The following is a 26,259-nucleotide window of genomic DNA, read 5'->3' as shown; positions in this document are numbered from 1 at the left end:
TTGCTGAACCACAACCTTTCGAAAGTCTTTTTGCCCATGATTGACTGGCTCGCGCCCGAGTCCAGCTCCATTGACACCAGGAGTCCATTTAGTTCAACATTCAGCATTATCAGGGGGCAATTCGTGGTGAATGTGTATACCCCATGTACCTCTGCCTCCTTGATCTGAGGCTCTGGTTCGTCGTGATCCTCTGTGGATCTGTCCTCCTCTGCAACGTGGTGGTTTGCAGGTTTAAGAGGCTTTGCAACTCGCCTGCACACTCGATGGAGGTGCCCCATTGTTTCACAGCCCTTGCAAATATACTCTTTGAATTAGCATGAATGGAAACGATGATCACCACCGCAGCACCAACAAAGTGTTAATGGCCTTGCATTCATCACCCTTGATGGTGGACTCTGAGACATCTGCGGACGTGCAGCTGCAGGCATGTGTGACCTGCCCTGTATGTTACAGTTCGAAAACAACATCACTTTGTTCACAGTACTTGTAGCAGCACTTGTGTGCTGAGAGATTTGCTTAGTATTGTCACTGGTGGCAATGAATGCCTGGGCTATCGCTATGGCCTTACTTAACGTTGGGGTCTCTACAGTCAAAAGTTTGCGAAGTATGGTTTCGTGGCCAATGCCAAGTACGAAAAAGTCTCTGAGCATGTGCTTCAAATGTCCTTCAAATTTGCAATGTCCTGCAAGGCGTCTTAGCTCGGCATCATAACTCGCCACTTTCTGGCCTTCAGACATTTTGTAGGTGTAGAACCTGCACCTCGCCATCAGAATGCTTTCCTTCGGGTTCAAGTACTCTCGACCAGTGTGCACAAGTCGTTGTATGATTTCTCTGTGGGTTTCGCTAGAGTGAGCATATTCTTTATGAGGCCATATGTCGGTGCCCCACAGACAGTGAGGAGGATCGCCCTTAGTTTGGCAGCGCTCTCTTCCCCATCTAGCTTGTTGGCCATGAAGTATTGGTCAAGTCGCTCCACAAAAGTTTCCCAATCATCTCCCGCCGAGAATTTCTCCAGGATGCCCACTGTTCTCTGCATCTTTGGGTTCGCTATCTGTATCTCGTCGCCAGTTGTTGTGTAAGAAGAGTCAGACTGAACACTGTGAGCTCAAAGTAAAGTGTGACCGTAGTCTTTTATTGCAGGTCTCCAGAGTGCCTCTCCAACTTGTGAAGCTTCCTTAAATACCTGTGCTCCCAAGGGATTATGGGATCCCTTGGGACTCCCGGGGATGAGCCCTCTGGTGGCTGTACAGAGTAAATACAAGTTTACATATATAACAGGGTGAATAAGCAGGACTCTGTAATAAAGCTTTTGGGCAATGCTCTCTGTAATAGTGTTCTTGGGGGAATGTTCAGCAAAGCTGTGTAATACTGTTCCCAATGATTCTTCAGCTGGGTCGGTATAATAATGTCCGCAATGATTGTTCACCAGAGGCTGTAAAATAATGCCCTCAATAATTGTTCAGCGGGGTCTGTGTACTAGTGTCCGCAGGTTCCCTAACAGATGTGCTCTCTGACTCGGCTGACTAATTGGTATTCGCTGTAGCCAGGCCATCCAGCCTGCGTGGGTGCTGACACAGGAAGATCTTCTCTATTATGCTTTGCCTTTCTGACGGATTAACTCTGCTCTACTGTTGTACTGTTGTACTTCTCTACTGGCCTGACTGAACTGGCCTGACATACACCACAATACAGATCAGACCTGATGTTATTGAATGATGGAACAGATTCGAGGGGCTGAATGGCTTACTCCTGTTCCTCTGTTCTTACCTGCAGTTCCCTTTATAGGAGGCCAAAGGATAGGTTTTTTTTATATCTAAAGTCTCACTGAGATAAACCCCTTTGCAGGTTCAAACCCCAATGTCCAGTTAAGAAAGGTTGATTGGGTCATATGTGGCCCTTCCAATATGTCAGACAATTTTGATAGGCATATGCCAAAAATTCTGGAGGGTCAATTTTCGCATGATCTGAACATTCCAGATCTTTTGGTCAATTTTTATTTCAGCTCTTTGTAATTTAGCCACACCTAGAGCCATGTCATTGACTTTAATGTTCTCTCAAAAGTTTTCCCTGTTGATCTGCACACTATGTCCTCAAGTAACTTTATCCCATCTTCAGCATCTCAGACTGGCTATTGAACAGTTTATGATGCTTTTGGTTCCAGTGCTTTCCAAGTCAGCCATTGGTTGGTCTCAGCACCAAAGTCTCTTAGCTCCAGTTTTCTAAAGGTAGCTGGCTTTTCCAGAATTCCAATATTAACCCTTCAGGTTCTTCCAGAATTCAGTTGTGTGGTTCAGAGATATCTTAATAAATTCATTAATATGGTTCAGGAAACTCATTATGCTAAGCTGCTAGGCATGCTATGCAGGTTCTGAGATTGTGAGTTTGGTTGCTGCGAATGCTGTCGAGATGTTTTGGTTTTACAGATTATAACCACTGCTCCCATTTTTCCAGATGCTGGTAATGGTTCTGCGATTGCTATTTGCGGTTCCTCTATCTTTTACTCCTTTGCTTGTCCCATTATCCTCCCCTTCTGCCTTTCACCAGCATCTCTTTTGCCATGTAATCACTCCTGTCTTCCACTCTACCATAGACCTACCCTTTTGTTCTTTCCTCCCCTCTACCCGTTTCACTGTCTCTGCACTAAAAACGGTTAATTCTCTCACTTTTTCCAGTTCTGACGAAGGGCAATCAACCCAAAACATTAATTCTGTTTCTCTCTTCACAGATGCTGTCTGACCAGCCGAGTGTTTCCAGCATTTTCTATTTTATTTCAGATTTGCAGCATCCACAGTATTTTGCTTTCGCTTTGGTTTATGTTTGATTGCCTGGTCATATTGTCCAGACGCTTTGTTTATATGTTTGATTGCCTGGGCACACTGTGCTTTGATGGTACACAGAATTTCTCGGTGCACTGTTCTTGTCTGCATCCTAGGGTATATGAAGCTCATAGTCCATTGAGTAAATGTTCTATTTCTATCTTTCAGCCAGAGGCTCAATGTGCGTACGTCCTGATCGTCACCGCTGTGTATTGGGTCTCTGAGGCCGTCCCGCTTGGTGCAGCAGCAATGGTACCTGCCTTCCTCTTTCCATTGTTTGGCGTTTTGAAGGCCAGTGAAGTAAGAAAAGAATCAATCTATATATTATGCATTTATATATCTATATATTTCATTCCATTTTTGCAATGAGTAGCAATGAAAGCAACTAAGTAAGTTTATCACAGGCCACGTGTAGCAATGAGTTTCCCATTGATTATATCAGAATAGCACGTGAACCCCCAAAAAGCTATTCCCACCCTTTAAAAAGAACATATTGTAGGGTGATTGAAAGAAAAACATGATTCTATGCTGATCAGTTTCCTAGTCAGTGATAGAGCCATGAACAGAGTGAGGCATGTGAGCCATGTCAGCGTGATACATGGGGGTAGTGAGGTATCTGAGACATTACTGGCTGAGGGCTAGGTGAAAGAGTTACACATGCAGGGCTGTCATGGTATATTAGAGATTGTTACAATAAGGGAAATGAGGTATGTCAGAGAATATTACAGAGAGGAATAGAAAATACATCAGGCAATGTTATGCTGAGGAATATATAGAAAGTGTTGCACTGAGGTCTATCATATACAGTGAGGGGGGTGAGGTATGTCAGAGAATGTTACAATGGGATATATCTGAAAGTTTTACATTTAAAGTATATCGGAGATTGTTATAACGAGGGATGGGGTGTATCAGAAAGTGCCATAGTGAATGGAATGGGGTATATCAGTGTTATAGCCAGGCATGTGGGGTATACCAGAAATGTTATAGTAAGGGATGTGGGTATGTCAGACTGTTACGTTGAGAAATGCGCAGTATATCTTTCAAAGAGCCAGCTCAGGCAGGATGGCCTGAATGGCCTCCTTTTGTGCTGTAAGTTTAGATGATTCTAATCTTACAGTGATAGATGTGAGGTATATGAGACAGTGTTACAGTAAGGGATTTAGGATCCATCAAGTAGTGTTACAGTGAGGGATGTGGGTTATATCAGAAAGTGTTACAGTGAGAGATGAGGGGTATATCATTGTTACACTGAGATATAGGGTATATCCTATAGTGTTACAATGAGGGGCGTGGAATATATCGAAGAGTTAGGGATATGAACAGATAATAGCAGAACAATTGTAATAGTGATAAGAGTGAGTTTAATAAGTGAGTGAAAAGGCTGGAAAAGTGAAGACTCCAAAATAAGAGTCAAAAGAATGGTTAATAAAGATGTTCAGAAAAGTGAGAATAAAATGTAAGACCAAACTGAAATGTTTTAAAAGATACAAACAAATGAATAGTGTTGAGGAGCAGAACTTATACAAAAGTCAATTGAGTATAATAAAAAAAAGTATTAGAAGAAACTGTTCTAGCAACAAGAGGAATTCAAAGCTATATGTTAACTTTGTTAGAAATTTAGTACATGTAGCGTTAAAGGTCACATAGTTCTTTAAAGGAAGGTGTGCGATAAAACGTGCGATAAAATGAAGAATGAGGAAGTGCCACAATGGTAAATTAATCTTAAACTCAAACTTGGCCATTGAAGACTGTAGGCAAATCCCAGATCCGGTTATTTCAAATATTATAAAAGTTGCTATTGACTCCTCATTTTGTGGCCAAGTGAAGCGTAATGCACATTGAAACAACAAACATCAAGCCTGTGCATGACCAAGAGATGTCCATTAGCAAAGGTGGAAAAGGAAAATATATTTGGGTGTGATTGCTAATGATTCCCTGAAAATCCCCAATCAGTGTGAAGCTACATTATTGTAACTGTGTAGATTATTGGTGAGCCTACATCTTGAATGTTGTGTGGAATTTTGCGGAACCTATCTTCAAAGGACATTGATATGTTGGTGAAGCTTTGGGTAAGGATGATTCTGACATATAGTACCCTAAATTATGAAGAGAAACTTGCAAAATGAACTCTTTTCCTTTAAGAAAAAAATATTTGGAGGAGACACGATCCATGTTTTAAAATGCTGCCATTGACTGATGGAAATGCTGACTGGAATGGATATTTCCATGTAGACAGCATTTTAACTTGGTACAGCGATGGAGGACAGAAGTATTAACAATTTGCAAGGAGGGTAAGAAATTCAAAGGAATCTTTCTGCCAAGCAGTGACTGCCTGATTGGAGATTGGACTAAGGATTACATGGATAACACAGAGTGGTCAAATGATAGTTCCTGAGTTACATGTGATACTGAAAATCTCATGCCAAGGAAAGAAATTGATCTAGGATGTATTTGCTTTTGGAGGGCATGTAAAAAGTTTGGAGACGGAATGGGTCATGGTGTGTAGATGGGGGTCATGGTGAGCTTAACATGCCAAATGTTTCACCCACTGCTTGAACACTTCATTTTACGCCTTCAAAATTGTCTCAAGTAATTTGTCTTCACCAGTTCTGTAAGAGCAGCCCTGACCATTTTCTCACATTTGTGCAATCATCATTAGCTGGAGGATCTCGAGGTGATATCATCCTGAGAGTAGCATCATTGATGCATATCCCACGCATGCCTCTGATTCTGAGCTTAGTCTCAGCATTGCCACTGATCTGTGTGTCAGAAGACCCCGTGGCAGCAATAAAATTGTTGAAGCCCCAATCAACAGCTTTCTGCATGTGATTGTTAAGCCTGTACAAGGAGGAGGAGAGAATCTGTTACACATTGGAACTTATAGCCTCTATGAAAGTAGTAGGAGCATTCATAAATAATGCAAGATTTGTCTGTAGGGCCTCAGCCACATGAGACCCCGTCGCAGGTGTTCCTAAAGTTGCTAGATGCTGCATAGTGGATTGCTATATTCTGATACTGTGCATCAAAACAGTGCAGATGTGGGTGGTGGTTGTCTTCACATTAACTGTTAACTGCTTCAGGCCTGACACTTTCTCCAATGACTGCAACAATCCTTCATGTTCCGAAAGCATCCTTCTTTTAAAAACATAGACATAGAAACATAGAAAATAGGTGCAGGAGTAGGCCATTCGGCCCTTCGAGCCTGCACCGCCATTCAATGAGTTCATGGCTGAACATGCAACTTCAGTACCCCATTCCTGCTTTCTCACCATACCCCTTGATTCCCCTAGTAGTAAGGACTTCATCTAACTCCTTTTTGAATATATTTAGTGAATTGGCCTCAACAACTTTCTGTGGTAGAGAATTCCACAGGTTCACCACTCTCTGGGTGAAGAAATTCCTCCTTATCTCAGTCCTAAATGGCTTCCCCCTTATCCTTAGACTGTGTCCCCTGGTTCTGGACTTCCCCAACATTGGGAACATTCTTCCTGCATCTAACCTGTCTAACCCCGTCAGAATTTTAAACGTTTCTATGAGGTCCCCTCTCATTCTTCTGAACTCCAGTGAATACAAGCCCAGTTGATCCAGTCTTTCTTGATAGGTCAGTCCCGCCATCCCGGGAATCAGTCTGGTGAACCTTCACTGCACTCCCTCAATAGCAAGAATGTCCTTCCTCAGGTTAGGAGACCAAAACTGTACACAATACTCCAGGTGTGGCCTCACCAAGGCCCTGTACAATTGTAGCAACACCTCCCTGCCCCTGTACTCAAATCCCCTCGCTATGAAGGCCAACATGCCATTTGCTTTCTTAACCGCCTGCTGTACCTGCATGCCAACCTTCAATGACTGATGTACCATGACACCCAGGTCTCTTTGCACCTCCCCTTTTCCTAATCTGTCACCATTCAGATAATAGTCTGTCTCTCTGTTTTTACCACCAAAGTGGATAACCTCACATTTATCCACATTATACTTCATCTGCCATGCATTTGCCCACTCACCTAACCTATCCAAGTCGCTCTGCAGCCTCATAGCATCCTCCTCGCAGCTCACACTGCCACCCAACTTAGTGTCATCCGCAAATTTGGAGATACTACATTTAATCCCCTCGTCTAAATCATTAATGTCTCCTGAAGTCTGGATGCTTGTCCTCATCAGCTAAGGAGGATTGCATGCTGGCCCTCCAGACAGCAGACTCCAGTTCCTCCCCTATTATCACCACCTACTGCTACCCACAATTTACTCATTGCATCAGCTACGACACTCTCTTCAACCCACTTTGCAAACCCCCTGGGATAGATGTGCTGTGAGGTTCAAGGTGGCTCTTGATCCCTGGTTCCTGACTTTTCTTGTGGGAGATCTAGAAAAAGCAAAGAGGAACATGTATATGAGCAACATGGAATTTTCCATCAGTGCATGCTTGGTGCTAGTGAGCTGTGCCTGGGCTTCTGGTATTTATAGCCTCTCTGCCCTTGATCTCTGTACTAGCATTCTCAAATGAGATCAGAAGGTATTGGTTAGGGGACCTCTTAGCTTGTGGCTTCTATATGTTACGTATGTTATGTATGATCTTTTTCCGCAATTATAGCCCAACAGGCAATAATTTGAAATCATCGGGAGCATAGACAGTGATATCCATGTGTCTGTATGCATCCATTGGTGGGTGTGAGTACAGAAACAGGCATAATGCATGGACTATAAATGGAAGGATTTGCCAGGGGAATGACATGGATGCTGGAGAAGGAGCGCTTGGAGATTAAGAGAACCGTTGCAAAGATCACTCTGCAGCACACTGGGGGCCCGAAATTCAGTACCGCTGGAAAGCTGGTGCTTTCCTCACCTTTTTGTGGCCATTAGCACCAACATTTTCTCATGGCTGGGCTACCCCATATTCAGCTCCAAAAGTGAACAAATGGGTTTTACCGCTAATGAACCCTTCCAAAGTGGATTTTCAGCAGTGTGGCTGTCTTAATTTGAGCGTTATCACCACTGAGAAATTCAGCATGCAGGTAAGGGTTTCTAATGAGTCAGCTGCTCTCTGGCCTTTTTAAAGGACAGGGTTTGCAGCAAGGCCCTGAGGGGGGAAGGAGGTTGGAAAGTGTAAGAGGTGCAAGGAGAGCCAACAGGTTCACTGATATGGAGCTGGAGACACTGATGGACGGTGTGGAGGACAGAAGAAGAATACTGTTTCCTGATGTGGGGAGACCTGGTAGACAGGCAGTACATAATTCATGGAGAGAATTTGCAGGGGGGGTGTCAGGGACCTCCGTATATGTGAGGACGCACCCACCCAGGAGGGTGTTGGCCAGTCTGCACCCGTCCCTTCCAAGATGGCGATGGGTCGGCGCCTCCTAGCTCTGAGGCGACGGGGATCCTCCTCCTCCTGCGCCTCCTCCTCTTCCTCCTCCTCAGGTGGTACTGCTGGGTCGACCTCCAGCGTCTGTCCCCTCATGATGGCTAGGCTGTGCACCATGCAACTGACCACAATAGTTATGGAGACCCATTGAGGAGAATACTGCAAGGTGCTACCAGAATGGTCCAGGCACCGGAACCTCTGCTTGAGGATGCCTATGCACTGCTCGATGATGCACCTGGTGCCACAATGAGCATCATTGTATGCATGCTCTGGCGTTGTCCTGGGGTTCCGCAGAGGAGTGAGCAGCCAAGTGGACAGTGGATATCCTTTGTCCCCAAGCAGCCAACCGCAATCCTGATTCGGGCCGGTGAAGATGGCAGGCACACTGGTCTGGTGCAGAATGAACAAATCATGACTGCTGCCTCCCTTGCCCGCTGCTTGTCTACACAGTGCTGATGGTAATGCCTTCTCCTGCATGCTGCCCTGCTTCTGACCAGGTGTCGCCCTCCCAACACTCCTCCCATCCCCAGGGTGAACCCTGCCAAGCAGATCTCTGTAGCCCACAGGACTTCACTAAAGAGTCAGACCTGAAAGTTGTACAAAAGTGCTGCACTCAGCAGGTTTAATGGAACCAAAACAATTAATAAAATTACATGAAAAGATAAATACTGTGCATGCTGCAAAATGAAATAAAAACACTAATAATTAATAAAACTATATGAAAAGATAAATACTGTGCATTCTGCAAAATGAAATAAAAACACTAATAATTAATAAAACTATATGAAAAGATAAATACTGCACATGCTGGAAAATGAAATAAAAACAAAAATAATTAATCATCATCATAGGCAGTCCCTTGAAATCGAGGAAAACTTGCTTCCACTCTAAAAGTGAGTTCTTAAGTGACTGAACAGTCCAATAAGGGAATTACAGTCTCTGTCACAGGTGGGACAGACAGTGGTTGAAGGAAAGGGTGGGTGGGACTGGTTTACCGCACGCTCCTTCTGCTGCCTGCGCTTGTTTTCTGCATATCAAAAGATAAATACTGTGGATGCCTGCTGGAAAATGAAATAAAAACAATAATAAGTAATAAAACTTTTTACCTACCAAAGGGCCCCAGCGGTGTCGTGTTCGAGCACCGCATCAAAAATGCCGCGGGGGCACTACCGGGAAAAGTTCTTCCTTTTCCTCAGTGAATTTCGCTGTGGTAGTCCCTTTCCAGCGGTCCGCACGCTGCCGAGCTCACCGCTAGACACCTTCCTTTACAGCGGCTTCACCTCGCTGTTTCCGGCGGAAGTGAACACTGCTGAAATCCTCCCCGAGCTGAATATGGCTCGGGGAGGGAAAAGTACCCGACTGCGGCAAACTCCGCGGTAGCCGTCCCTTTGGGGAAGGTGAATTTTGGGCCCTGGGTGTTCATGGGGAGCATTCAAAGTACTTTAAGACTTTGGTTATGAAGTTACTGTACATCCCATATATGCTTCATATTTATCATTCTGATAGTGTCTCTTACCTTAGTGCATCTGATGAGTGCCTTAAACATCTTGTGAAACTGCAGCCACTTCTGCCACGTGCATTTACATTGTAAGATACCTCTTGACACACAGTCTAAGACACTCCTGTTAAGACCAGATGAGCAAAGCACGTGCACAGAAACATCCATCCGAAGGAGTCTGGAGAGTGAGGTTGAAGTGTAGTTGATAATGCACAGAACATCAGGATCACCATTCACTGGCTCGCTTGCACCAGCCTTTGGAAAAGCATTGATTCCTGCTCTTTACACAACTATTTGTTGACATCCCTTCCAATTTCACATTTCTATGGTTGTGCTTTGAACAAAAAATAACTGCCGCATCGGGCGATTTCACACCCAGTAATAGACGAGCGCGCACACTATATAGATGAGGCTGACTCCAGAAACAGACATGGTGCTGTGCACGAATGGTTGGGTGCACATACTGATTGATTTATGCCCCAAAATAGGCTCCACATGAAATTCAGGACTAATATAGATCTGGCAATTACTGTTTCCATTGACCATTGTGGCTCTATCACAAATTAACTGTTAACTTCTCACCCTGATCAGATTAAACAGGTTCACTCAGCTGTGCTGTGTGTGTGTGTGTGTGTGTGTGTGTGTTTGTGTATTGCGGGGATAATGAAACAATCAGTTCTTTGTAAGTTAAATAGCTCATGAATGTAGAGTGTGACGATGATATGATGAATTTAATTTGAGTAGAAGTGAGTTACGGACTGTGATATAATAATAAATAAGAAAAAGAAAGACTTGCATTTATATATCGCCTTTCACGACCACTGGACATCTCAAAGTGCTTTACAGCCAATGAAATATTTTAGAAGTGTAGTCACCGTTGTCTTCTTCTTAGGCAGTCCCTCGGAGTCGAGGATGACTTGTTTCCACACTAAAAATGAGTTCTCGTAACTGATGAGTCTGAAGAGGGACCTACAGTTTCTGTCACAGGTGAGGCAGACAGTGGTTGAAGGAACGGATGGGTGGGGTGTTTGGGTTGCCATGCGCTCCTTCCGCTGTTTAGACTTGGCTTCAGCTTGCTCTCAGCGTAAAGACTCGAGGTGTTCGGCGCTTTCCCAGATGCTTTTCCTCCACTTTGAGCGGTCTTGGGCCAGGGATTCCCAGGTGTCGGTGGGGATATTGCACTTTTTCAAGGAGGTTTGAGAGTGTCCTTGAAACGTTTCCTCTGCCTACCTGTGTATGTGAACGGCGTGGCCCAACCAACGGAGCTGATTGCGGCGTGGTCAGTGCTTCGATGCTGGAGATACTGGCCTGCGTGAGAACGCTGACATTGATGCGCCTATCCTGCCAATGGATTTGCAGGATCCTGCGGAGGCAGCGATGGTGGTACTTCACCAGTGCTTTGAGGTGTCTGCTGTACATAGTCCATGTCTCTGAAGCAAATAGGAGGGTGGGTATGACCATGAGCTTGGTGCCGGAGTTGAGGTCCTAGTCTTCAAACACTCCCTTCCTCAGCCGACCGAAGGCTGCACTGGAACAATGAAGGTGGTATTGGACTTAGTCGTCGATGTCTGTCCTTGTTGACAGTAGGCTCCCAAGGTATGGAAAATGATCCACATTGTCCAAGGCCTCGTCGTGGATTTTGATATTCGGGGAGCAGTGCTGTATGACGGGGGCAGGTTGGTAGAGGACCTTTGTCTTACGGATGTTTAGTGTAAGGCCCATGCTCTCGTATTCAGTCACTGCTGTAATGTGGGAAACATGACAGCCAACTTACGCACAGCAAACTCCCACAAACAGCAATGTGATAATCACCAGATAATCTGTTTTTGTTATGTTGTTTGAGGGATAAATATTGGCCAGGACACCGGGGATAACTTCCCTGCTCTTTTTTGAAATAGTGCCATGGGATCTTTTACGTTCACTTGAGAGGGCAGACGGGGCCTCAGTTTAACGTCTCATCTGAAAGACTGCACCTCCTACAGTGCAGCACTGGACTGGATTGTCACCTGGACTTATGTTCTCATGTTCCTGGAATGGGACTTGAACCCACAACCTTCCAACTCAGAGTGTGCCACCCCCTGGGTATAATAGTGCCATATACTAAGGGCAAAACCTGAGCAATGGAACTGAATATCATGCATTGTGTATAATGGGCGGCCGATCCAATACCACCCGTATTGCGCCACTGTCCGAGACAAATTTCTAGGCCTTCATTTTTAGAGCCCTTCTGTCATTTCCACCATATATCTGCATCTAATACCTTCCAACTGCCATATTTGTGACTCCATAAATTATTTGCAGAATATAATTTTGTTTTTAAATAAGATGGCTAATTTCTGCTATAATTAACTTTCATAGAAACATAGAGTCATAGAAAAATTACAACACAGAAGGAGGCCTTTTGGCCCATCGTGTCCATGCTAGTCAAAAAAGAGCTACCCAACCTAATCCCACCTTCCAGCACTAGATCCATAGCCCTGTAGGACACTGCTATAAGTGCACTTCCAAGTACTTTTTAAATGTGATGAGGGTTTCTACCTCTACCACCCTTTTAGGCAGTGAGTTCCAGACCCCAGTGAACATTTTTTTCCTCAACTCCACTCTAATTCTTCTACCGACTACTTTAAATCTATGCCCCCTGGTTATTGCCCCCTCTGCTAAGGGAAATAGGTCTTTCCTATCCACTGTATCTTGGCCCCTCATAATTTTATATACCTCAATTAAATCTCCCATCAGCCTCCTCTGTTCCAAAGAAAACAATCCCCTTCGATCCAATCTTTCCTCAAAGCTAGAATTTTCCAGTCCTGGCAACATTCTTGTATATCTCATTTGTACCCTCTCTAGTGCAATCACATCTTTCCTGTAATGTGGTGACCAGAACTGTAGGCAGTACTCAAGCTGTGGTCTAACTAGTGTTGTATACAGTTCGAGCATAACTTCCCTGCTCTTATGTTCTATGCCTTGGCTAATGAAGGAAAACATTCTGTATGCCTTTTTAACTTATCGACCTGTCCTGCTACCTTTAAGGATCTGTGGACATACACTCCAAAGTCCCTCTGTTCCTCCACACCTCTCAGTATCCTCCCATTTATTGTGTATTCCCTTGCCTTGTTGCACCTCTCCAAATGCATTACCTCACACTTCTCCAAATTGAATTCCATTTGCCACTTTTCTGCCCAACTGACCAGTCAATCGATCTATTCTTGCAGTCTAAAGCTTTCCTCTTCACTGTCAACCACACGGCCAATTTGTGTATCATCTGTAAACTTGTTTATCATGCCCCCTACGTTTAAGTCTAAATCATTAATATATACTATAAAAAGCAAGGGAATGAGGATTGAGCCCTGTGGAACCCCATTGGAAACAGTCTTCCAGTCGCAAGAACACCCGTCAACCATTACCCATTGCTTCCTGCCACTGAGCCAAGTTTGGATCCAAGTTGCCACTTTCCCTTGGATCCTATGGGCTTTTACCTTTTTGATCAGCTTGCCATGTGGGACCTTGTCAAAAGCCTTGTTAAAATCCATGTCGACTACATCAAATGCACTACCCTCATCGACCCTCCTTGTTAACTCCTCAAAGAATTTAATCAAATTCATCAGACATGTCCATCCCATAACAAATCCATGCCGACTGTCCTTGATTAATCTGTGTCTTTCTAAATGAAGGTTTATACTGTCCCTCAGAATTGATTCCACTAATTTGCCCACCACCGAGGTTAAACTAACTGGCCTGTAATTATTTGGTTTACCCCTTGATTCCTTTTTAAACAATGGTTCAATGTTCGCAGTTCTCCAGTCCTCTGGCACCACTCCTGTAGCCAGGGAGCATTAGAAAATGATGGTCAGAACCTCCTCCCTTGCTTCTTTTAATTGCCTAGGATATATTTCATTTGGTCCTGGCGATTTATCTACTTTGAAAGATGCTAAACCCCTTAATACTTCCTCTCCTACTATGTTTATCCCATCCAATAGTTCACTCTCTTCCTCCTTAACTTCAACATCGGCATCGTCCCCCTCTTTTGTGAAGACAGCCGCAAAGTATTTATTTAGTACCTTAACCACATCCTCCGCCTCTACACATAGGTTACCATTTTGGTCCCTAATAGGCCCCATTCTTTCCTTAGATATCCTCTTATACTTTATGTAATTATAAAACATCTTTGGGTTTCATATGATTCTACTTGCCAGTATTTTTCCATGCCCTCTCTTTGCTTTCCTAATTTCCTTTTTGATTTCACCCCGATACTTTCTGTACTCTTCGAGGCTTTCTGCAGTATTGAGCTCTCGATGTCTGATACAAGCTTCCCTTTTGTTGTCTTATCTTACCCTGTCTACACCCTACTCTTTTTCTTTGTAGGAATATGTTTACCCTGAAACCCTTGCATCTCCCTCTTGAATGCTTCCCACTGCTCTGACACTGATTTACCTTCAAGTCGCTGTTTCCAGTCCACTTTTGCTAAATCACTTCTCAACCTAGTAAAATTGGCCTTCCCCCAATTTAGAATCTTTGCTCCTGTTTACCTTTGTGTTTATCCATAACTATGCTAAAACTAACTGAATTATGATCACTACCACAAAAATGCTTTCCGTCTGATACTCCTTCCACCTGCCTAGCTTCATTCCCTAAAACTAAATCAAGAACTGCCCCCACTCTTGTTGGGCTTACGATGTACTCGCTAAAAAAGTTCTCCTGAATGCAATTTAGGAATTTTGTGCTCTCTATACCTTGTACACAGATAGTGTCCCAGTTAATATTAGGGTAATTGAAATCCTCCACTATTACTGCCCTATTGTTTTTGCACTTGTCAGAAATTTACCTACAAATTTGCTCTTCTATCTCCCTCGGATTGTTTGGGGGTCTATAGGACACTCCCAGCAGTGTGATTGCCCCTTTTTTGTTCTTTAGTTCAACCCATGTAGCCACATTTGATGATCCTTCTAACATATCATCCTTTCTCACAGCTGTAATTGTTTCTTTAACCAATATTGCCACCACCCTCCTTTTATAACTCCCTCTCTATTTCGTCTGAAAACCCTGTAACCAGGAACGTTGAGCTGCCATTCCTGCCCCTCTTTAAGCCATGTCTCAGTAATTGCGAAGATATCATACTCCCCATGTCTATCTGTGGCCTCAGCTCATCTGCCTTATTCACTATATTCCTTGCATTTAGGTATATACCATTAAACACAGCCAAACTCCTTTTTTTCTGTTTTCCAACCTTCGTTTGCTTTGCCTTCCAAACTCTCTTACTACTCTTCTACCTTCCATCTCGAGCTCTGCTTTTCTCCTTTCTGAATCTATGCTCAGCTTCCCAACCCCCTGCCAAGCTAGTTTAAACCCTCCCTGTAATGTATTTGCTTCATGGGTTCTTTGCTTAAGAATTCATAGCAACACATTGCTATTAAGAACTAGTTGATTTATTAGCAAAGGTTTAACAATCACATTACACATTACCAGTTCATCCACCTGGCTTACAACCACCTGCCTCAACATGGACTCCCTGAATCTAACTGGCTGGGATTTTATTGAGTCTTGTGAATATCACTTGACTGACTAAGCCACTCACAACTCAACAGCTCAACCAACCTGTGAGCATACTCACAGGTGCATACATTACACTCCCCAACACCACGAGCAAACCCCCTCGCGAGGATATTGATCCCGGCCCTGTTGAGGTGCAACCTGTCTGGCTTGTACAGGTCCCACCTCTCCCAGAACTGGTCCCAATGCCTCAAGAATCTAAACATAGAAACCTAGAAAATAGGTGCAGGAGTAGGCCATTCGGCACTTCGAACCTGCACCACCAGTCAATAAGATCATGGCTGATCATTCCCTCGGTACCCCTTTCCTGCTTTCTCTCCATACCCCTTGATCCCCTTAGCCATAAGGGCAATATCTAACTCCCTCTTGAATATATCCAATGAACTGGATCAACAACTCTCTGCGGCACCCTTCCTCCTGCACCATCTCTCCAGCTGCGCATTCATCTGCTCTATCCTCCTATTTCTGTACTCACTGGTGCTTGGCACTGGGAATAATCCAGAGATTACTACCTTTGAGGCCCTGCTCCTTAATCTCTTCCCTAACTCCCTAAAATCTGCCTGCAAGATCTCATCCTTCTTTCTACCCATGTCATTGGCACCAATATGGACCACAATCTGTGCCTGTTCACCCTCCCCCTTCAGAATATTTTGCAGTCGCTCCGTGATGTCCTTGACCCTGGCACCAGGGAGGCAACATACTATCCTGGAATCATGACTGCACCCACAGAAAAGCCTGCCTGCTCCCCTGACTATAGAACCTGCTACAACTATCGCTCACTTGACCTTTCTCCTCCCCCCCTGTACAGCTGAGCCACTCCTGGTGCTATGATCTTGGATCTGGCTGCACTCTTCTGGGGAACCCTCTCCCCTATCAAAACTGAAAACTGGTTAGAGAGCAAGATGCCCTCAGGGGTCTCCTGAAATACCTGCCTGTACTTTTTTGTCTGTCTGTCAGTCACCCAGTCCCTCTCTGCTTGCACTCTTGAGCTGCGGGTGACCACGAAACACTCAGCCTCGCGGATGGACTGCAATGACGCCAGCTGCTGCTCAAGCTCCCAAACTCGGAGCTCAAGCTCCTCCAGCTGATGACACTTCCTGCACCCGTGGTTGTCCAGGACACAGGTAGCATCCTGGAGTCCCCACATGATGCAGGATGTGTATTTCATGGGTCTGAGGTGCCCTGCCATGCCTCTATTAGATTAACTCACCTAACAGAAAATAAAATGAAGCAGTCTAAAAAAAACACTCACCAACTACTCATCAACCAGCTCTTTCCCCTTGTGCTGACGTCAACCTGGTTTTATTTACTTAGTTTATAAAAGTCTCTATTCAATCGGTTATTTATAGTTTTATTAATCCAGTTAATAAACTAGTCTAGGTTATTCAATTTAAATTAAATTTGTTTAAATCAAACTATAATGAGCTCAATATTAAGTGTGAATTATGTTTTAATACCAAACAGTTTCAAACCGTGAGCCAATTTTCCGCTGCCTAATGCTGTGTGAGCACCTGGTTCTGAGGGGCTAGGAATATTTTTAATTGCTGTTAACCCAATGGGCTGGATTTTCCTGGGTCTCACCGCACACTGCAGGGGCACCTGGGAGATGGCATAAAACCCGGAAGGTCGGGTTTCTGGGCCCGCTGTGGTGCTTTAGCTCCACAGCGGGTGTGCGAAGTCAGGAGTGGCTTCACCGCTCAAGTCAGCCTGATTGACAGGCTGGCTTCCATTTGTGCGTGGAGCTCGGAGAAGGAGGCCTCAGCAACAGGTAACTGGGCCTAGGATGTTGGGTGGGGTGGGGAGGGGTCCAAGCCCTGGGGGGGGGGGGAATCTGATCCCCGACCCTGGGGAGGGCCAGGCTGATGGTGGGGGAGCTTGGGGGGTCTGGGAGGAAGCGCTTGTGCCTCCTGGCCTATCTCTCAGACAAATGGCCTGATCTGAAACTTTTGCTGAGAAAAAGTGCTGATGCACAATGTATGGCTATTGTAGTTTCCAGAGCCAGCCTAGTTCCAAAATGATTGCGAGCTCCCAGTGTTAGAGATGCCACTCATTGGGTGGTTGTCGCTTGGCAATTGGGAACTAGCATGGTGCTGAGGATTTAAGGCCCGGAGCAGTTTAAAGGGGACACCACACCTACAATTGTTTGGGCAGCAGATTTTAAACTTTGGTATCGAAAGAATGTCTGTGAGGTCCTTAGAAGGCCAGAGAAACCCATAATGCAAAATCAAGGCATTGCTTAACCGGGAGCCAATGTCGCTCAGCGAGCATAGGGGTGATAGGTGAACGGGACGGTGTGAGTTAGGACATGGACAGCAGAGTTTTGGATGACCAAGTTTATGGAGGACAGAATATGAGAAGCCAGCCAGGATTGCCTTGGAATATTCATGGCTCGAGGCATGGTTGAGAGTTTCAGCAGCAGATGAGCTGAGGCAGGGCAGAGTCAGACGATGTTGCAGAGGTGGAAATAGATGTTCTTAGTGACGGCTTGGATATATGGTCGGAAGCTCATCTTGGGGTCAAAAATGACCCAAGATTACAAACAGGCTAGTTCAGCCTCAGACAGTTGCCTGATGGGGGATAGAGTCGATGGCTAGGCAATGGAGGTTGTAGCGGGTACCAAAGACAAACAATCTTTAGTTGTAGGATATTTCTGCTCATCCAGTACTGGATGTCGGACAAACTGTTTGACAATTTAGAGACCGTGGAGGAGTCGAGAGATAGTGGTGAGATAGAACTGGGTGTCATCAGCGTACATGTGGAAACTGACGCTGTGTTTTCACACAGTATTGTGTTAGAAGAGGGGCAAAAATGAAGCTCAGCTTTTTTTAGATGGCCTGACTCAGTCATTTCCAATCTGCCTTCCTAGGTTTCCAGATTGGTGTCTGAGTTCCTTAAGGCGTCAAAAGCCTGGCAGTGTCTGCAATGTGAAGCAAGGGTTGAAGTCTACATTGTAATTAACAGTAGTAGCATTCTTGGACATGCTACTTAAAGGAGAGTGTTGATGTTTTATGCTTAATCCCTTACATCTGCTTTCTCATGATACCTCTGGTTATAAAGAACTGTCTCACATAAAACCAATAATCAGACCCGGCCTCTTTTATTTCTCCTTTTTTCCTCCCAGTTTTCTCCTGGGACATGACTATGGAGTTGTCTGCAGTCCTCTGATTTTTTGCCCAAGTAGCCATCCTTCATGCTCAGCCTAGACAGTGTTGGCAGGCTATTTGGCAATGGGGACAATGTCATTGAGCTGAATTCTGCCATTATTTGACATTTGTGCACTTTAGAGGAATCATGACTAGATAATCAAGAGGAACTAGCAGCCTGGTTGATTTTCCCTTCCCTGGTCTAGGGGTTCTGAGGCCAATTTTAACGCCTCCATTATTGCCAGATTGAAATCAAATAACTCGGCGCAAACCAATATTGAACCTGTGACCCCCTCATTTCTATACTTTGTGCCATATCAGGCAGTGCATGTACACACTCAGCTATCAGGGCAATGCCTGTTTGTAGGTGCTCATTTATCTACTTTTCACAGCACATTTACTAAGCTCACCCACTCATGACCAATATGGAGTTACATCAGCGTCAGGCAGAAATAAAATGACTGATCATTTTTAACAGATATGAGAAATTGTAACCAGAGGAGAGGAAACTTTGCCTCTTTTGCTTTTGAAGATCTTGGCTTCCAGGAAACATTCTTACTTCAGGTAGTAGGAAGGTTTCATCCTAGAAATGGGCAGTGATAGAACTGGATACTGGATATTACTGCCTCTAGCATCCATAAATATGGCAGAATCAGCAAGTCAGATCTGAATATTTTAAAATTAATTAGCCCCTGTTTCTTTCTTTGGAATAATTCTTCAGTCATAGTTCACATTCAATTCTACCCACCATCATCCATCTTTCCTAATGAGTCCCAGTTCTGACCACCTAAATTTGATCTTAATTAACTGGTGGTTTGCTAACCCACTGTGTGAGGAGATACATACAATAATTTTCAAAGGGTATAATTGCTTTGGCACAGAGCTGTCGTGCAGACTTAGTGTTAACCTGCTGTATTACTGCATAATTATCAACGGGCTACACTATGGCAGAAGCTGAAGTTACCTTAATGACCGTTTAAAATCGACACAAAATGGTTTACCAAACAGCAGCCCCTCTTTAGGGAAGCAGTCTCCCATCCTTATTTCAGCTGTTGAAACGCTCAGTCGTTTAGTGTGAGGCAAGCACCAATCTGATGCCAGACTGCACACATTGTGTTCTGTGATGTCAGTGTCTTGGAATGGGCATCATGCCAGCTTTCTAGAAGTGAAGCAGCAGCTGAGGCCCAGTTACATAAGCAGCATTTAAAACATGTGTTACTGGCGTGCCCTTTGTTCTGTGCGATCAGGAAGCTTGACAAGTGTTCGTCAAAGCAGAATTAGCAAAACAAAATCATATCAACTGGGAAAGCATTGGTCTTAAAGGTGCACTGCAGCACACTGTGAAAGAAGCAAACTCTGCTTTCTAGGCTGGCACTCCAGTGCAATACTGAGGGAGTGCTGCACTATCCGAGGTGCCGTCTTTTGGATGAGATGGAAAATCGAGGACCTGACTGCCCTCTCAGGATCCCATGGCAGTATTTTGAAGAAGAGCAGGGGAGATATCCCCGGTGTCCTGGCCATTATTTATCCTTCAACCAACATCACTAAAAAAGAATATCTGGTCATTATCACATTGCTTTAGGATGTCCTGAGATTGTGAAAGGCACTATATATATTTCTCTTTTCTTTTTCTTTACTTTTTTCCATTATTATATATCTAAGGTCACATCTGTCAGGATAGAGAGAATAGATTGCTGGCTGGTGGATGATGTGATGTAACAAATAACACATTAAACAAAATCATGGGTGAGTTATAATTGCCTCAGGAGTGAAGATACTTAGACTGGATTCATGCTCCTGAAGCCGGAGCAGCAGCAGGGTAAAATATAATCCGTGGAATAGGGAGAGTTCTTGCACAGGGAACTCCTGTGTGCCTGGCAGCAACAGGTGAGGACTGGGTTGGGCTCAGTTGTGATTTGTCTCCCACAGTCTGTCCAAGTTCTCTATCTAGGCTAGCACAAGAGGAACAGTCGCTTGTGTGAAGTTCTGGAGAATTACTGCCATTTGTGGAACTGTATTCCAGTATAAGACATCACATTCAGGAGCGATGGGGAGAACATGAGGAAAAAGTAGAAAGGAATAATGATATTTATATCACCACTCATTTGTTAAATCTTATTTTTTATCTCTAGTGCATGTAATAAGTTTTCATCTTGTTGATGTAATGTAGCCCATCTCATGTTACAATGCTGGAATATAGTAATAACTTTTCTTTCCATGGTGTTTCACATTTGCTATAAAATTGTTTGCAAACCATGAACTTGTAAATGAAGAAATCCAGAAGTGACATGCTAAAAGATATAGGGCTAGACTTTCCATGAGTTTTGCATTGCTACCATCTACTTAACGTACATTTTAATGCTGAGATGAGGTATAATGCCCAGATATCGCCCATTTTGCAAAAAAATGGAAACTAGCATCCATTTATCGCTTCCTTATCGTCTAGTGTTACTTTCGGCATTTAGTTAATTCCGAGAAATAATAATACCGCCTGCCCATTTTTTTTGCCGTAAAGGTCAGAATAGAAAAAACTAATGCCCATAATATCGCCAAACGTTACTTTCGGCATCTCGCTCACATATCGCCAAAAATATCGCTTGCCGAAAAAAAACACTGAAAAAAAGCTGCACTCACCTGACCTTAACCCAGTGGTATGGATGCCATTTTGTAAATCATGGACTTTTCATATAAAAGGCTGCTTCAACTTCTGGGGGGTTTTGATGTAATCTGGTTATTTTAAGGTGATTTGAAAATATGAACAAACATCTTATCATACTGTGAATTAATTGAATTTATTTTATTTGTTTTAGCAGGTAAATGTATTGTTTGTGAACAATAGGTATAATACTGATTGTTATTGTAATGGGGCCTGTAAGTTTTCAGCCTGTCTTGATGACTACGCACATGCTGCAGACTAGCGAAGGGAGAAGGTATATTGAGGAGCATTTTGTGCCCAATCAAAGAGGTGGCAGACTGCTGAGGAGAACGAGAACTTATACCCGATGCATTTACAGGGAGAAGCGGTCGTACCTGAACTTGTCTGATAACATGTGCCTTAGGAGACTGCGCTTCTGGAAAGAGGTCATCAGTGAGATATGCCAGCTTATTAGGGGAGATCTGCAGCTTTCCAGCACCATCATGACTGCACTGTCCTATGCATCGGGTTCCTTTCAGGCCTCAGCTGGCGACATTTGCGCTATATCTCAGCATGCCACACATTGCTGCATTCGACAGGTCACTGAAGTCCTTTACGCATGCGGGATAGACTTTAACAGCTTCCCTATGACCAGGCAGGCACAGACTGAGAGGGCTCTAGGATTCTCCAGAATAGCAAACTTCCCCAAGGTGCAGGGAGCAATAGACTGTACGTACATCAGCATGCAGGCACCTTTTCAGGATGCAGAGGTTTTTCGGAACTGAAAGGGATTCCACTCCCTGAATGTGCAACTCGTTGTTGACCACAAGCAAGTTATAATGGCAGTAAATGCCAAATTTCCGGGCAGCATCAATGCGTGAGAGCGCTGTATCTGACATGTTTTCCAGTCAGCCACAAGGTCAATGCTGGATGCTTGGTGACAAAGGATATGGCCTCGCCACCTGGCTGATGACGCCCCTGCGTAAGACCCAGACAGAAGCCGAGAAGCAATACAACAAAAGCCACATAGCCACACGCAATATCGTCGAAAAGACAATTGGAGTGCTTAAGCAGTGCTTTAGGTGCCTGAACCACTCAGGAGGTGAGGTACAATACCACCCTGAGCAGGTAGCTCAATTCGTGGTGGTGTGCTGCATGCTGCACAACTTGGTTATCAGGAGGGGACAAGAACTGACAGAAGGGACTGCCGGTCCACCTCAGGGGAGAGAGGAAGAGGAGGATGAGGCGGTGGACGATGACCCCGGGGCAGACAATCAGGCTGATGATGAAACCATGCCCCCGACCCCCTGTAGACCGCAGGAAAGGGCCCGTGGTGGTTACATAGCTGCAAGACTCTTATGTCAGCAGCTTATAAATGAGGGCTTTGCTTGAAATAATGTTGGTGGTATTTACAAAGGTGCAAGACTGTTGTGTCTGCAGCTCATACATGAATGATGTGCATTACCTTGGCGACAGTTAAAGTTAAACTTGATTCAAGATACGTTTAATTATCCCCTTTCATGTTAAGGAATCACCAGTGTTTAACATTACAGCTATCTGAGAAAATGCACAACAATGTTATGTTAAATGAAAAAATGTATTAATTCATTATTATTACTCTAAAAAACACCTCACCCCACCCCACAACAAATTTATAACATACATAATATCGATAACATTAGTAACATTTCCAATAATACTAATAACACAACTAACACAAATGCAAATACAACAACGTACCCCCCTCCCCCTCCCTCCTTTCCCTAAGCCTTTCAACATTCATTGTCTAGCAACAACAACAATACTGTTAGAATTCCAACTCCTGCGGCCATGCACCTCATTTTCCTTCTTCCCCTCCCTACCTCTACCCCTTCCCCTTCCCTTCCCGACTCCAAGCTGCCTTGCCGGAGTGCTCCTCAGGCGCTACTTCATTGGGGGGGGGGGGGTGCGGGGTGGGGGTGACGGCAGATCCGTTGTTTGGCCAGATGCTGGAGAGGACGTTCCCGAGGAGGAAACGTCCTCTGAGCTAGAAGCAAGCATTTCCTCCTGGCTCTCGTGTCATTGGCAATGGGGGCGCGGCACCTTGGGGTTCAGTGCCGCATTCCGGGAACACTGGTAGCCCTCTGGCACCAGTGTTCCTGGCTATCACCTCCAGGGCCACCGCCATCTGCAGCATGTTCTCCGTCATGGTCGCGGATACTGTGGCCAGCTGTTGGGATATGCCCCCCATTGTCTGGAGGATCTGCTGATCTATGTCAACACTCCTCCTGGACAAATGTACCATGTTCCCGCTGAGATCTGCCAATCGTGGAGCAGTCCTGCTGCATCGAACCAACCTCCGTGGGGTCGGCGCCAGCATGGAGACACTTGGGGTGCCCTGTGGCAAAGTGCTTGGGCCCGCTACCTCCACAGTGGAGGAGGACATGGCTGCAGGAGCACTAGATGTAATAGGTGTGCTTGATCTTGAGGTTGTTGCTGCGGGCTCCTCCAACTCCTCACTGTCCTCAGTGGAGAGGACAACCTGCAGCTCAACGGGTGATATTCAGGACTCCTCAATATCAGAAGCATGATCCACCGCAGACGCCGCTGCTGGATCATCAGCTCGACTCGGTGCTGGTTGCCCTCACGCACCTCGTGCATCACCGACGAGACCACCTCCGCGATTTCGGCCCAAATCTTCTGATAAACCTTCGGTGTAGGCTTCCCACGCCCACCGCAGGTCAATTGACCGCAACGTGGCTCCACCTCCTGCAGGAGGGCAGCATTTGCCTTGTCCAAGAAACTCCTCACTTTTTTTCGACCTCCCATCTCCACTTCCTCTCCAACCTCACTGCCCTCACCAGCCTCCTCCACCTCCACATCGTAATCTCTCGCCTCCTTCATGCCTTCCATTTTTTTGCCAATATTTCTGTCTCACAGAACTAAATCGTGCTATTTGTAATGAGTACTCCTCATAAAAATCCTTCCAAACTCCCACAATCGCCAAACAAACCACAAACACCTACACAACAAACCCACATAAGCTTTCTCTTTCTCTCTGCTCTCTCTCTCCTCTTCTGAGCATGTATTGATGACCCCGGACCTCTTAAAACGCGGGAAAAGACCGTTGCTATGGCGTTGATATGGACGCCAACATTTGACGACAGAAGAAAAAAAAAATACTGCTAACGCCCATTTCACATCGCTCTCGCTAATGCCCATTTTATAAAGTGGAAACTAGGGGGTTTGAAAATGGGCGATAATCCGGCGATCTCAAAACCCATAATAAATGCTATTGCTGGAAATAACGCCCATTTTTGGGCGATCTGCACAAGAATGGAAAGTCTAGCCCATAGCACAATCTCTCAATCTAGTGTTAAGACATTTCTCCCACTTGCAACCTGTACACAGAAAATGAATAGAACATTTCAATATGAAAGGGATCACTAAACTTAAATTGTAGATTTCATCCTAGCAAAATGAACGGGGACAGGATTCATACAGGGGTGGGTTGCCCCTGAGAGGCAGGGACAGATCTGTGAGAGTGGTTTTGCTTACTTCTCTTGTAACAGGAGGATCGGTGTGAGGGATGAGCCTGGTGCTTATAGGAGAGGGATCTGTGTGAGAAATGGGCTTTCTCTGATCGGGAGCTGTGGGCTCTGTCCTCTCAGTATATGAACATTTTATGTAAGAGATGAGCTTGCTTCTTAGTAAAGAGGGATTCATACAAAGGGTAGGGCTTGTCCATTGAATTGTTTAAGATCTTTAAGAGAGAAGCTGGGACTTTCTACTGCTCAGGCGCTGCAGTGAAAGTGGTACTTTGGGAGCAGACAGAGACTCCTGCCAGCCCTGGACACTTACAATAGCTAGCAGCTTTCTCCATGTACTTGGAAACTGAAACATGAGCGCATCTATATACATCTAAGTGTGATGAGTACATGTCAGACAGTTACAGACCTAGGCGTAGGAAGATCAGGGTGACATGTTTATAGACGTCGAGGAGTCCATTGAAATCAGACAGACTCAGATTTTGCGGTCAGCGGCGAAGGAACGGCACTCGCCATTCGTCTCACTGATAGCTGCCCACAAATTTCTTGCTGGGCTTGAGAGCGGAGGGAGATTTGGTCTAATCAAGCATCCAGTGCAATGTGAGCAGGCAAAGTTACAGCGAGGCTCTTCAACCAATCAGGTTGAAGAATCCTCAGTGAGCCACACAACATCTAAATCAGGTAATATAAATTAGACTTAAAAATCATGTACAGAAAGCAAAATAAAGATTGGGAAATACAGATGGGATTAGCAGAGAGAGATAAAAGAGACAGACAGAAAAAGTTAAAAAAAATACATTTTTATTTTCTTTTAAATCTCCAACATTAATTATCTTCTGAGGGAATGAGACTCCACAATTGTAAAATTATTTTTTCAGGGCCACAGAGGTTGTTCAGCAGTAAATATCATTCATGCTGTTAAAAACTCACTTATTCCTGAATGCATCAACCCTAACTTTTTACGCCATCTTTAGTGCGTAACTATGGGCAAGTACCCCAAGTTCATGCCATTACATTAATTTCAGTGCTGCGTCTATTGGAGAGGACTGCAACAGCACACCCTGTGAAGCAGCAAGGTATCTCTAATTTCCAGCAACTTCCAGATTTCTGTGTTTAACTGTGTATGTGCGGACGCTGGAAATTGCTGTCTGATTTACTTCATTATAACGTTAAGCGCTGTTAGCCACACCATTATTTTTATTGCAAAATCTGGCCAATAGGCTTCCACTAACTGGGCCTATTAATAACGGAACTTCTTACCTCCCTTGGTCTTCCTTTAATTGTTTAATCTACAGTTTTTAAAACCCAAACTTGCTGTTACCTGATCTTACTTATCTCATCTTTTCTCCCACTCTCCTTTGTCCTGCATTGTGGCACTTTGCTCTTTACCTTGGTTTCACAATAACAAAAATATTACAGGACTGATTGGAAGAGCAATGGAAATGACATGTTCACATGCCCATGTTGATTGCGAGAATTACAGCTTTGCATGGAGCAGGGGGTTCCATTCAAATCTGTGGGGGAAGAAAGTAGTTTACGAACATAAGTTGCAGAACAAAAAAAGTAATTTGGCCCAAAGGAGCTTGGAAACTGTGGACAATTTGCTCCACAGCCAGCTTTATCTAACACTTTTCAGTCTCCAGAAGGAGACAACCAATCATCTGCAAGGAGAAAACACTCTATGTAGTTTCTCTCTGATCCCCTAGAATCACAGAGCAAACTTCAGTCCTTAAAACCTAA

General features: G+C 44.5%; 1 protein-coding gene across 2 annotated transcripts in view; it reads left to right on the top strand.

The window, feature by feature from the left end:
- LOC139280756 (solute carrier family 13 member 4-like) overlaps positions 1 to 26,259 on the top strand; it is a 124,549-nt gene that overhangs the window by 26,972 nt on the left and 71,318 nt on the right. For both annotated transcript variants that reach the window (XM_070900429.1, XM_070900428.1), the window contains exon 2: positions 2,985 to 3,116. In XM_070900429.1, the coding sequence (XP_070756530.1) occupies positions 2,985 to 3,116 (132 nt within the window). The remainder of the gene's footprint in view (positions 1 to 2,984; positions 3,117 to 26,259) is intronic.

This window comes from Pristiophorus japonicus, chromosome 15 (genome assembly GCF_044704955.1).
Source record: "Pristiophorus japonicus isolate sPriJap1 chromosome 15, sPriJap1.hap1, whole genome shotgun sequence".
NCBI lineage: Eukaryota > Metazoa > Chordata > Chondrichthyes > Pristiophoridae > Pristiophorus > Pristiophorus japonicus.
Note: the sequence above shows the minus strand (reverse complement) of the source record. Positions and strands in the feature narration are given on the sequence as shown.